We start from the raw sequence: 13,069 nt of genomic DNA, 5'->3' as shown, positions 1-13,069 counted from the left end.
GGTTTCTCTCTGTCTGGGGGTTCAGCCCTCTCTCTGTCTCTCACACACTCTCTCTCTCTCTCTCTCTCTCAGGGGGAGGCGGGGGAGTGAGAGGGGTTTGGGGCTGGTTTCTCTCTGTCTGGGGTTCAGCCTCTCTCTGTCTCTCACACACTCTCTCTCTCTCTCTCAGGGGGACGCGGGGGAGTGAGAGGGGGTTTGGGGCTGGTTTCTCTCTGTCTGGGGTTCAGCCTCTCTCTCTCTCTCACACACTCTCTCTCTCTCTCTCTCTCTCTCTCTCTCTCTCTCAGGGGGAGGCGGGGGAGTGAGAGGGGGTTTGGGGCTGGTTTCTCTCTGTCTGGGGTTCAGCCTCTCTCTGTCTCTCACACACTCTCTCTCTCTCTCTCTCTCTCAGGGGGAGGCGGGGGAGTGAGAGGGGGTTTGGGGCTGGTTTCTCTCTGTCTGGGTTCAGCCTCTCTCTGTCTCTCACACACTCTCTCTCTCTCTCTCAGGGGGACGCGGGGGAGTGAGAGGGGGTTTGGGGCTGGTTTCTCTCTGTCTGGGGTTCAGCCTCTCTCTGTCTCTCACACTCTCTCTCTCTCTCTCTCTGGGGAGGCGGGGGGAGTGAGAGGGGGTTTGGGGCTGGTTTCTCTCTGTCTGGGGTTCAGCCTCTCTCTGTCTCTCACACACTCTCTCTCTCTCTCTCTCTCAGGGGGAGGCGGGGGGAGTGAGAGGGGGTTTGGGGCTGGTTTCTCTCTGGGGTCAGCCTCTCTCTCTGGGGGAGGCGGGGGGAGTGAGAGAGGGTTTGGGGCTGGTTTCTCTCTGGGGTTCAGCCTCTCTCTCTGGGGGAGGCGGGGGGAGTGAGAAGGGGTTTGGGGCTGGTTTCTCTCTGGGGTTCAGCCTCTCTCTCTGGGGGGCGGGGGGAGTGAGAGAGGGTTTGGGGCTGGTTTCTCTCTGGGGTTCAGCCTCTCTCTCTCTCTCTCACACTCTCTCTCTGGGGGAGGCGGGGGGAGTGAGAGGGGGTTTGGGGCTGGTTTCTCTCTGTCTGGGGTTCAGCCTCTCTCTGTCTCTCACACACTCTCTCTCTCTCTCTCTCAGGGGGAGGCGGGGGGAGTGAGAGGGGGTTTGGGGCTGGTTTCTCTCTGGGGTTCAGCCTCTCTCTCTGTCTCTCACACTCTCTCTCAGGGGGAGGCGGGGGGAGTGAGAGGGGGTTTGGGGCTGGTTTCTCTCTGTCTGGGGTTCAGCCTCTCTCTGTCTCTCACACACTCTCTCTCTCTCTCTCTCTCTCAGGGGGAGGCGGGGGGAGTGAGAGGGGGTTTGGGGCTGGTTTCTCTCTGGGGTTCAGCCTCTCTCTCTGGGGGAGGCGGGGGGAGTGAGAGAGGGTTTGGGGCTGGTTTCTCTCTGTCTGGGGTTCAGCCTCTCTCTCTGTCTCTCACACACTCTCTCTCTCTCTCTCAGGGGGAGGCGGGGGGAGTGAGAGGGGGTTTGGGGCTGGTTTCTCTCTGTCTGGGGTTCAGCCTCTCTCTGTCTCTCACACACTCTCTCTCTCTCTCTCTCAGGGGGAGTGAGAGGGGGTTTGGGGCTGGTTTCTCTCTGTCTGGGTTCAGCCTCTCTCTCTGTCTCTCACACACTCTCTCTCTCTCTCTCAGGGGGAGGCGGGGGGAGTGGAGAGGGGGTTTGGGGCTGGTTTCTCTCTGTCTGGGGTTCAGCCTCTCTCTGTCTCTCACACACTCTCTCTCTCTCTCTCAGGGGGAGGCGGGGGGAGTGAGAGGGGGTTTGGGGCTGGTTTCTCTCTGGGGTTCAGCCTCTCTCTCTGTCTCTCACACTCTCTCTCTCTGGGGGGAGTGAGAGGTGGTTTGGGGCTGGTTTCTCTCTGTCTGGTGTTCAGTCTCTCTCTCTCACACTCTCTCTCTCTGTCTCTCACACTCTCTCTCTCTCTCTCAGGGGGAGGCGGGGGGAGTGAGAGGGGGTTTGGGGCTGGTTTCTCTCTGGGGTTCAGCCTCTCTCTCTGTCTCTCACACTCTCTCTCTCTGGGGGGAGTGAGAGGTGGTTTGGGGCTGGTTTCTCTCTGTCTGGTGTTCAGTCTCTCTCTCTCACACTCTCTCTCTCTGTCTCTCACACTCTCTCTCTCTCTCTCAGGGGGAGGCGGGGGAGTGAGAGGGGGTTTGGGGCTGGTTTCTCTCTGTCTGGGGTTCAGCCTCTCTCTCTCACACACTCTCTCTCTCAGGGGGACGCGGGGGGAGTGAGAGGGGGTTTGGGGCTGGTTTGGGTTCAGCCTCTCTCTGTCTCTCACACACTCTCTCTCTCTCTCTCTGGGGGAGGTGGGGGGAGTGAGAGGGGGTTTGGGGCTGGTTTCTCTCTGTCTGGGGTTCAGTCTCTCTCTCTCTCTCTCTCTGGGGGAGGCGGGGGGGAGTGAGAGGGGGTTTGGGGCTGGTTTCTCTCTGGGGTTCAGCCTCTCCCTCTGGGGGAGGCGGGGGGAGTGAGAGAGGGTTTGGGGCTGGTTTCTCTCTGGGGTTCAGCCTCTCTCTCTCAGGGGGAGGCGGGGGGAGTGAGAGGGGGTTTGGGGCTGGTTTCTCTCTGTCTGGAGTTCAGCCTCTCTCTGTCTCTCACACACTCTCTCTCTCTCTCTGGGGGAGGCGGGGGGAGTGAGAGGGGTTTTGGGGCTGGTTTCTCTCTGGGGTTCAGCCTCTCTCTGTCTCTCACACACTCTCTCTCTCTCTCAGGGGGAGGCGGGGGGAGTGGAGAGGGGGTTTGGGGCTTGTTTCTCTCTGTCTGGGGTTCAGCCTCTCTCTGTCTCTCACACACTCTCTCTCTCTCTCTGGGGGAGGTGAGGGGAGTGAGAGGAGGTTTGGGGCTGGTTTCTCTCTGGAGTTCAGCCTCTCTCTCTGTCTCTCACACTCTCTCTCTCTCTCAGGGGGAGTGAGAGGGGGTTTGGGGCTGCTTTCTCTCTGTCTGGGGTTCAGCCTCTCTCTGTCTCTCACACACTCTCTCTCTCTCTCTCAGGGGGAGGCGGGGGGAGTGAGAGGGGGTTTGGGGCTGGTTTCTCTCTGTCTGGGGTTCAGCCTCTCTCTCTCTCTCACACACTCTCTCTCTCAGGGGGAGGCGGGGGGTGTGAGAGGGGGTTTGGGGCTGGTTTCTCTCTGGGGTTCAGCCTCTCTCTCTGTCTCTCACTCTCTCTCTCTGGGGGAGGCGGGGGGAGTGAGAGGGGGTTTGGGGCTGGTTTCTCTCTGGGGTTCAGCCTCTCTCTCTGGGGGAGGCGGGGGGAGTGAGAGAGGGTTTGGGGCTGGTTTCTCTCTGGGGTTCAGCCTCTCTCTCTGGGGGAGGCGGGGGGAGTGAGAGGGGGTTTGGGGCTGGTTTCTCTCTGGGGTTCAGCCTCTCTCTCTGGGGGGGCGGGGGGAGTGAGAGAGGGTTTGGGGCTGGTTTCTCTCTGGGGTTCAGCCTCTCTCTCTCTCTCTCACACTCTCTCTCTGGGGCAGGCGGGGGGAGTGAGAGGGGGTTTGGGGCTGGTTTCTCTCTGTCTGGGGTTCAGCCTCTCTCTGTCTCTCTCACACTCTCTCTCTCTCTCTCTCTCTCTCAGGGGGAGGCGGGGGGAGTGAGAGGGGATTTGGGGCTGGTTTCTCTCTGGGGTTCAGCCTTTCTCTCTGTCTCTCACACTCTCTCTCAGGGGGAGGCGGGGGGAGTGAGAGGGGTTTTGGGGCTGGTTTCTCTCTGTCTGGGGTTCAGCCTCTCTCTCTGTCTCTCACACACTCTCTCTCTCTCTCTCAGGGGGAGGCGGGGGGAGTGAGAGGGGGTTTGGGGCTGGTTTCTCTCTGGGGTTCAGCCTCTCTCTGTCTCTCACACACTCTCTCTCTCTCTCTCTCAGGGGGAGTGAGAGGGGGTTTGGGGCTGGTTTCTCTCTGTCTGGGGTTCAGCCTCTCTCTCTGTCTCTCACACACTCTCTCTCTCTCTCTCAGGGGGAGGCGGGGGGAGTGAGAGGGGGTTTGGGGCTGGTTTCTCTCTGGGGTTCAGCCTCTCTCTCTGGGGGGGCGGGGGGAGTGAGAGAGGGTTTGGGGCTGGTTTCTCTCTGGGGTTCAGCCTCTCTCTCTGGGGGAGGCGGGGGGAGTGAGAGAGGGTTTGGGGCTGGTTTCTCTCTGTCTGGGGTTCAGCCTCTCTCTCTCACACACTCTCTCTCTCACTCTCTCTCTCACACACTCTCTCTCTCTCTCTCAGGGGGAGGCGGGGGGAGTGGAGAGGGGGTTTGGGGCTGGTTTCTCTCTGTCTGGGGTTCAGCCTCTCTCTGTCTCTCACACACTCTCTCTCTCTCTCTCTCAGGGGGAGGCGGGGGGAGTGAGAGGGGGTTTGGGGCTGGTTTCTCTCTGGGGTTCAGCCTCTCTCTCTGTCTCTCACACTCTCTCTCAGGGGGAGGCGGGGGGAGTGAGAGGGGGTTTGGGGCTGGTTTCTCTCTGGGGTTCAGCCTCTCTCTCTCTCTCTCTCTCTCTCTCAGGGGGAGGCGGGGGGAGTGAGAGGGGGTTTGGGGCTGGTTTCTCTCTGTCTGGGGTTCAGCCTCTCTCTCTGTCTCTCACTCTCTCTCTCTGGGGGAGGCGGGGGGAGTGAGAGGGGGTTTGGGGCTGGTTTCTCTCTGGGGTTCAGCCTCTCTCTCTGTCTCTCACACTCTCTCTCTCTCCCTGGGGGAGGCGGGGGGAGTGAGAGGGGGTTTGGGGCTGGGTTGGGTTCAGCCCCTCTCTCATGGCTCTTTAAGCAGGTTGATGCGAGCACAGATTTTGAGAGCTGGCCCCAGTTTCATGTTCATTGCTGTCATTAGGTGTTCCTCCTTCAGGAGAAGCAGGGCCTGTCCATCAATCTCCTGCGAACGGAATTCCTCAGCAAGGTCCTGGCAACCTGCAGCGGGGAGAGAGGGAGAGAGAGTGAGACAGAGAGGGAGACAGGGACAGAGACAGAGAGAGTGAGAGGGAGCCAGAGAGGGGGAGAGAGTGAGACAGAGAGGGAGACAGGGACAGAGACAGAGAGAGTGAGAGGGAGCCAGAGAGGGGGAGAGAGTGAGACAGAGAGGGAGACAGGGACAGAGACAGAGAGAGTGAGAGGGAGCCAGAGAGGGAGAGAGAGTGAGACAGAGAGGGAGACAGGGACAGAGACAGACAGACAGAGAGAGTGAGAGTGAGACAGAGAGGGGGAGAGAGTGAGACAGAGAGGGGGAGAGAGTGAGACAGAGAGGGAGACAGGGACAGAGACAGACAGACAGAGAGAGTGAGAGGGAGCCAGAGTGAGACAGAGAGGGAGAGAGTGAGACAGAGAGGGAGACAGGGACAGAGGGAGACAGACAGAGAGAGTGAGAAGGAGCCAGAGAGGGGGAGAGAGTGAGACAGAGAGGGAGACAGGGACAGAGACAGACAGACAGACAGAGAGAGTGAGAAGGAGCCAGAGAGGGGGAGAGAGTGAGACAGAGAGGGAGACAGGGACAGAGACAGACAGACAGAGAGAGTGAGAAGGAGCCAGAGAGGGGGAGAGAGTGAGACAGGGACAGAGACAGACAGACAGAGAGAGTGAGAAGGAGCCAGAGAGGGGGAGAGAGTGAGACAGGGACAGAGACAGACAGACAGAGAGAGTGAGAAGGAGCCAGAGAGGGGGAGAGAGTGAGACAGAGAGGGAGACAGGGACAGAGGGAGACAGACAGAGAGAGTGAGAAGGAGCCAGAGAGGGGGAGAGAGTGAGACAGGGACAGAGACAGACAGACAGAGAGAGTGAGAAGGAGCCAGAGAGGGGGAGAGAGTGAGACAGAGAGGGAGACAGGGACAGAGACAGACAGACAGAGAGAGTGAGAAGGAGCCAGAGAGGGGGAGAGAGTGAGACAGGGACAGAGACAGACAGACAGAGAGAGTGAGAAGGAGCCAGAGAGGGGGAGAGAGTGAGACAGAGAGGGAGACAGGGACAGAGACAGACAGACAGAGAGAGTGAGAAGGAGCCAGAGAGGGGGAGAGAGTGAGACAGAGAGAGTGAGAGGGAGCCAGAGAGGGGGAGAGAGTGAGACAGGGACAGAGACAGACAGACAGAGAGAGTGAGAAGGAGCCAGAGAGGGGGAGAGAGTGAGACAGAGAGAGTGAGAGGGAGCCAGAGAGGGGGAGAGAGTGAGACAGAGAGAGTGAGAGGGAGCCAGAGAGGGGGAGAGAGTGAGACAGAGAGGGAGACAGGGACAGAGACAGACAGACAGAGAGAGTGAGAAGGAGCCAGAGAGGGGGAGAGAGTGAGACAGAGAGAGTGAGAAGGAGCCAGAGAGGGGGAGAGAGTGAGAGCAACAGGGAAACTGCACTGGCGATACATGTACACACAAACACCAGGTGACGCAGTGACACCGACTCTCACACATGGACACAGACATACTGTTTCTCACACAGTCACACAGAGACACCAATACAGTCACACACACGGTGACAGTCAGTGGAAAGGTTCCGCTCTGATTTTATCAGAATATGCACCAGGTAGTCAGACACACACGGACGCACACAGTGACACACACACACACGGACACGCACACACACGCACACAGTGACACACACACACGGACACGCACACACACGCACACAGTGACACACACACACGGACACGCACACACACGCACACAGTGACACACACACACGGACACGCACACACACTGTGTAATTTATACAGGATTAAACTCTCCCACACACACACACTGTGTAATATATACAGGATTAAACATTCCCACACACACACACACACTGTGTAATATATACAGGATTAAACATTCCCACACACACACACACACACTGTGTAATATATACAGGATTAAACTCTCCCACACAGACACACTGTGTAATTTATACAGGATTAAACTCTCCCACACACACACACACTGTAATATATACAGGATTAAACTCTCCCACACACACACTCTGTAATATATACAGGATTAAACTCTCCCACACACACACACACTGTGTAATATATACAGGATTAAACTCTCCCACACACACACACTGTGTAATATATACAGGATTAAACTCTCACACACACTGTGTAATATATACAGGATTAAACTCTCCCACACACACACACTGTGTAATATATACAGGATTAAACTCTCCCACACACACACACACTGTGTAATATATACAGGATTAAACTCCCACACACACACACTGTGTAATATATACAGGATTAAACTCTCCCACACACACACACACAGTGTAATATATACAGGATTAAACACTCCCACACACACACACTGTGTAATATATACAGGATTAAACTCTCCCACACACACATACTGTGTAATATATACAGGATTAATCTCTCCCACACACACACACACTGTGTAATATATACAGGATTAAACTCTCCCACACACACATACTGTGTAATATATACAGGATTAAACTCTCCCACACACACACACTGTGTAATATATACAGGATTAAACTCTCCCACACACACACACTGTGTAATATATACAGGATTAAACTCTCCCACACACACACACACTGTGTAATATATACAGGATTAAACTCTCCCACACACACACTGTGTAATATATACAGGATTAATCTCTCCCACACACACTGTGTAATATATACAGGATTAAACTCTCCCACACACACACACTGTGTAATATATACAGGATTAAACTCTCCCACTCACACACACACTGTGTAATATATACAGGATTAAACTCTCCCACACACACACACTGTGTAATATATACAGGATTAAACTCTCCCACACACACACACACTGTGTAATATATACAGGATTAAACTCTCCCACACACACACACACACTGTGTAATATATACAGGATTAAACTCTCCCACACACACACACTGTGTAATATATACAGGATTAAACTCTCCCACACACACAGTGTAATATATACAGGATTAAACTCTCTCACACACACACACACTGTGTAATATATACAGGATTAAACTCTCCCACACACACACACACACTGTGTAATATATACAGGATTAAACTCTCCCACACACACACTGTGTAATATATACAGGATTAAACTCTCCCACTCACACACACACTGTGTAATATATACAGGATTAAACTCTCCCACACACACACACTGTGTAATATATACAGGATTAAACTCTCCCACACACACACACACTGTGTAATATATACAGGATTAAACTCTCCCACACACACACACACTGTGTAATATATACAGGATTAAACTCTCCCACACACACACACACACTGTGTAATATATACAGGATTAAACTCTCCCACACACACACACACTGTGTAATATATACAGGATTAAACTCTCCCTCACACACACACACACACTGTGTAATATATACAGGATTAAACTCTCCCACACACACTGTGTAATATATACAGGATTAAACTCTCCCACACACACACACACTGTGTAATATATACAGGATTAAACTCTCCCACACACACACACACTGTGTAATATATACAGGATTAAACTCTCCCACACACACACACTGTGTAATATATACAGGATTAAACTCTCCCACACACACACACACACACTGTGTAATATATACAGGATTAAACTCTCCCACACACACACACACACTGTGTAATATATACAGGATTAAACTCTCCCACACACACACACTGTGTAATATATACAGGATTAAACTCTCCCCCACACACACACTGTGTAATATATACAGGATTAAACTCACACACACACACACACTGTGTAATATATACAGGATTAAACTCACACACACACACACACTGTGTAATATATACAGGATTAAACTCTCACACACACACACTGTGTAATATATACAGGATTAAACTCTCCCACACACACACACTGTGTAATATATACAGGATTAAACTCACACACACACACACACTGTGTAATATATACAGGATTAAACTCTCCCACACACACACACACTGTGTAATATATACAGGATTAAACTCTCCCTCACACACACACACTGTGTAATATATACAGGATTAAACTCTCCCACACACACACACTGTGTAATATATACAGGATTAAACTCTCCCACACACACACTGTGTAATATATACAGGATTAAACTCTCCCACACACACACACACTGTGTAATATATACAGGATTAAACTCTCCCACACACACACACTGTGTAATATATACAGGATTAAACTCTCCCACACACACACACTGTGTAATATATACAGGATTAAACTCACACACACACACACACACACACTGTGTAATATATACAGGATTAAACTCTCCCACACACACACACTGTGTAATATATACAGGATTAAACTCTCCCACACACACACACACACTGTGTAATATATACAGGATTAAACTCTCCCACACACACACAGTGTAATATTTACATATCCGATTACTCACCAGGTAAAGAGCAAATGAAATCATGAACCTGCTCCACGGACCACAGCACCGGACTCCCGTTCCGGAAACTGGGATTAATTCCCATCAGGTCCGGCATTCCTGGAGCACCGCTGCTGGAATCCCGATCGCATTGCGAATGCCGGAGCTGTACCAGGTTGGGGGAAAGCGGAGGGTGCAGTTCATCGTAGCTGGAATTGTCAGATACTCGACTTGGATCCTCCTGTTCAGAGAGAGAGAGCGGGGTTCAAACCTCACTGAAACACAGAGAGAGAGCGGGGTTCAAACCCCCCACACACACACAGAGAGAGAGAGCGGGGTTCAAACCACACACACACAGAGCGGGGTTCAAACCCCCCCCCACACACACACACAGAGAGAGAGAGTGGGGGTTCAAACCCCCCACCCACACAGAGAGAGAGAGAGCAGGGTTCAAACCCCCCACACACACACAGAGAGAGAGAGCGGGGTTCAAACCTCACTGAAACACAGAGAGAGTGGGGGTTCAAACCCTCCACCCACACAGAGAGAGAGAGAGAGAGCGGGGATCAAACCCCCCACCCACACAGAGAGAGAGAGAGAGCGGGGTTCAAACCCCCCCCACACACACACACACACACAGAGAGAGAGCGGGGTTCAAACCACACACACACACACACACACACACACACAGAGCGGGGTTCAAACCCCCCCCCACACACACACACAGAGAGAGAGAGTGGGGGTTCAAACCCCCCACCCACACAGAGAGCGAGAGAGCGGGGTTCAAACCCCCCACCCACACAGAGAGAGAGAGAGCGGGGTTCAAACCCCCCACCCACACAGAGAGAGAGAGAGCGGGGTTCAAACCCCCCACACACACACACACACACACAGAGAGAGAGAGCGGGGTTCAAACCTCACTGAAACACAGAGAGAGTGGGGGTTCAAACCCCCCACCCACACAGAGAGAGAGAGAGAGAGCGCGGGGTTCAAACCCCCCACCCACACAGAGAGAGAGAGAGCGGGGTTCAAACCCCACACACACACACACACACACCGAGAGAGAGAGCGGGGTTCAAACCCCCCACACACACACACAGAGAGAGAGAGCGGGGTTCAAACCTCACTGAAACACAGAGAGAGTGGGGGTTCAAACCCCCCACCCACACAGAGAGAGAGAGAGAGCGGGGTTCAAACCCCCCACACACAGAGAGAGAGAGAGCGGGGTTCAAACCCCCCACACACACACACACACACACACCGAGAGAGAGAGAGCGGGGTTCAAACCCCCCACACACACACAGAGAGAGAGAGCGGGGTTCAAACCCCCCCCACACACACACACACACACACACACACACACACCGAGAGAGAGAGAGCGGGGTTCAAACCCCCCCCCCACACACACACAGAGAGAGAGAGCGGGGTTCAAACCTCACTGAAACACAGAGAGAGTGGGGGTTCAAACCCCCCACCCACACAGAGAGTGAGAGAGAGAGAGAGCGGGGTTCAAACCCCCCACACACACAGAGAGAGAGAGAGCGGGGTTCAAACCCCCCACACACACACAGAGAGAGAGAGCGGGGTTCAAACCTCACTGAAACACAGAGAGAGTGGGGGTTCAAACCCCCCCCACACACACACACACACACACCGAGAGAGAGAGAGCGGGGTTCAAACCCCCCACACACACACACAGAGAGAGAGAGCGGGGTTCAAACCTCACTGAAACACAGAGAGAGTGGGGGTTCAAACCCCCCACCCACACAGAGAGTAAGAGAGAGAGAGAGCGGGGTTCAAACCCCCCACACACACAGAGAGAGAGAGAGCGGGGTTCAAACCCCCCACACACACACACACACAGAGAGAGAGAGCGGGGTTCAAACCTCACTGAAACACAGAGAGAGTGGGGGTTCAAACCCCCCACCCACACAGAGAGAGAGAGAGAGAGAGCGGGGTTCAAACCCCCCACACACACAGAGAGAGAGAGAGCGGGGTTCAAACCCCCCACACACACACACACACAGAGAGAGAGAGAGCGGGGTTCAAACCTCACTGAACCACAGAGAGAGTGGGGGTTCAAACCCCCCACCCACACAGAGAGAGAGAGAGCGGGGTTCAAACCCCCCACCCACACAGAGAGAGAGAGAGCGGGGTTCAAACCCCCCACCCACACAGAGAGAGAGAGAGCGGGGTTCAAACCCCCCACACACACACACACACACAGAGAGAGAGAGCGGGGTTCAAACCTCACTGAAACACAGAGAGAGTGGGGGTTCAAACCCCCCACCCACACAGAGAGAGAGAGAGAGAGCGCGGGGTTCAAACCCCCCACCCACACAGAGAGAGAGAGAGCGGGGTTCAAACCCCACACACACACACACACACACACACCGAGAGAGAGAGAGCGGGGTTCAAACCCCCCACACACACACACAGAGAGAGAGAGCGGGGTTCAAACCTCACTGAAACACAGAGAGAGTGGGGGTTCAAACCCCCCACCCACACAGAGAGAGACAGAGAGAGAGCGGGGTTCAAACCGCCCACACACACAGAGAGAGAGAGAGCGGGGTTCAAACCCCCCACACACACACAGAGAGAGAGAGCGGGGTTCAAACCCCCCCACACACACACACACACACACACACACACACAAACACCGAGAGAGAGAGCGGGGTTCAAACCCCCCACACACACACACAGAGAGAGAGAGCGGGGTTCAAACCTCACTGAAACACAGAGAGAGTGGGGGTTCAAACCCCCCCACCCACACAGAGAGAGAGAGAGAGAGAGCGGGGTTCAAACCCCCCACACACACAGAGAGAGAGAGAGCGGGGTTCAAACCCCCCCCACACACACACACACACAGAGAGAGAGAGCGGGGTTCAAACCTCACTGAAACACAGAGAGAGTGGGGGTTCAAACCCCCCACCCACACAGAGAGAGAGAGAGAGAGAGAGAGAGCGGGGTTCAAACCCCCGCACACACAGAGAGAGAGAGAGCGGGGTTCAAACCCCCCACACACACACACACACACACAGAGAGAGAGAGAGCGGGGTTCAAACCTCACTGAAACACAGAGAGAGTGGGGGTTCAAACCCCCCACCCACACAGAGAGAGAGAGAGCGGGGTTCACACCCCACACACACACACACACAAACAGAGAGAGAGAGCGGGGTTCAAACCACACACACACACACACACAGAGAGAGAGAGCGGGGTTCAAACCTCACTGAAACACAGAGAGAGTGGGGGTTCAAACCCCCCACACACACAGAGAGAGAGAGAGCGGGGTTCAAACCCCACACACACACACACACACACAAACAGAGAGAGAGAGCGGGGTTCAAACCACACACACACACACAGAGAGAGAGAGAGCGGGGTTCAAACCTCACTGAAACACAGAGAGAGTGGGGGTTCAAACCCCCCACCCACACAGAGAGAGAGAGAGCGGGGTTCAAACCACACACACACACACACACACAGAGAGAGCGGGGTTCAATCCTCACTGAAACACAGAGAGAGTGGGGGTTCAAACCCCCCACCCTCACAGAGAGAGAGAGAGCGGGGTTCAAACCCCCCACACACACACACACACAGAGAGAGAGAGAGCGGGGTTCAAACCCCCCACCCACACAGAGAGAGAGAGAGAGAGCGGGGTTCAAACCTCACTGAAACACAGAGAGAGTGGGGGTTCAAACCCCCCACCCACACAGAGAGAGAGAGAGAGCGGGGTTC

The 13,069-nt window shown here is 54.3% G+C and overlaps 2 protein-coding genes across 2 annotated transcripts in view; one reads left to right on the top strand and one right to left on the bottom strand.

The window, feature by feature from the left end:
• Positions 1 to 876: 876 nt before the first annotated feature.
• Positions 877 to 2,222, top strand: LOC144490459 (uncharacterized; the record flags this gene model as incomplete). Its single annotated transcript, XM_078208203.1, has 2 exons — positions 877 to 1,386; positions 1,584 to 2,222. Coding segments are annotated over 2 exons (1,149 nt in total), but the record flags the coding sequence as incomplete, so codon positions are not given.
• A 24-nt stretch (positions 2,223 to 2,246) lies between these two features.
• The window catches only part of LOC144490458 (polyhomeotic-like protein 1), a 29,225-nt gene continuing 18,402 nt past the window's right edge, over positions 2,247 to 13,069 (bottom strand). The window contains exons 5-6 of the mRNA XM_078208202.1: positions 9,350 to 9,569; positions 2,247 to 4,854 (exon numbers count right to left, since the gene is read on the bottom strand). Of these exons, the coding sequence (XP_078064328.1) occupies positions 4,700 to 4,854; positions 9,350 to 9,569 (375 nt within the window). The 3' untranslated portion in view covers positions 2,247 to 4,699. The remainder of the gene's footprint in view (positions 4,855 to 9,349; positions 9,570 to 13,069) is intronic.

This window comes from Mustelus asterias, unplaced genomic scaffold (genome assembly GCF_964213995.1).
Source record: "Mustelus asterias unplaced genomic scaffold, sMusAst1.hap1.1 HAP1_SCAFFOLD_3315, whole genome shotgun sequence".
NCBI lineage: Eukaryota > Metazoa > Chordata > Chondrichthyes > Carcharhiniformes > Triakidae > Mustelus > Mustelus asterias.
Note: the sequence above shows the minus strand (reverse complement) of the source record. Positions and strands in the feature narration are given on the sequence as shown.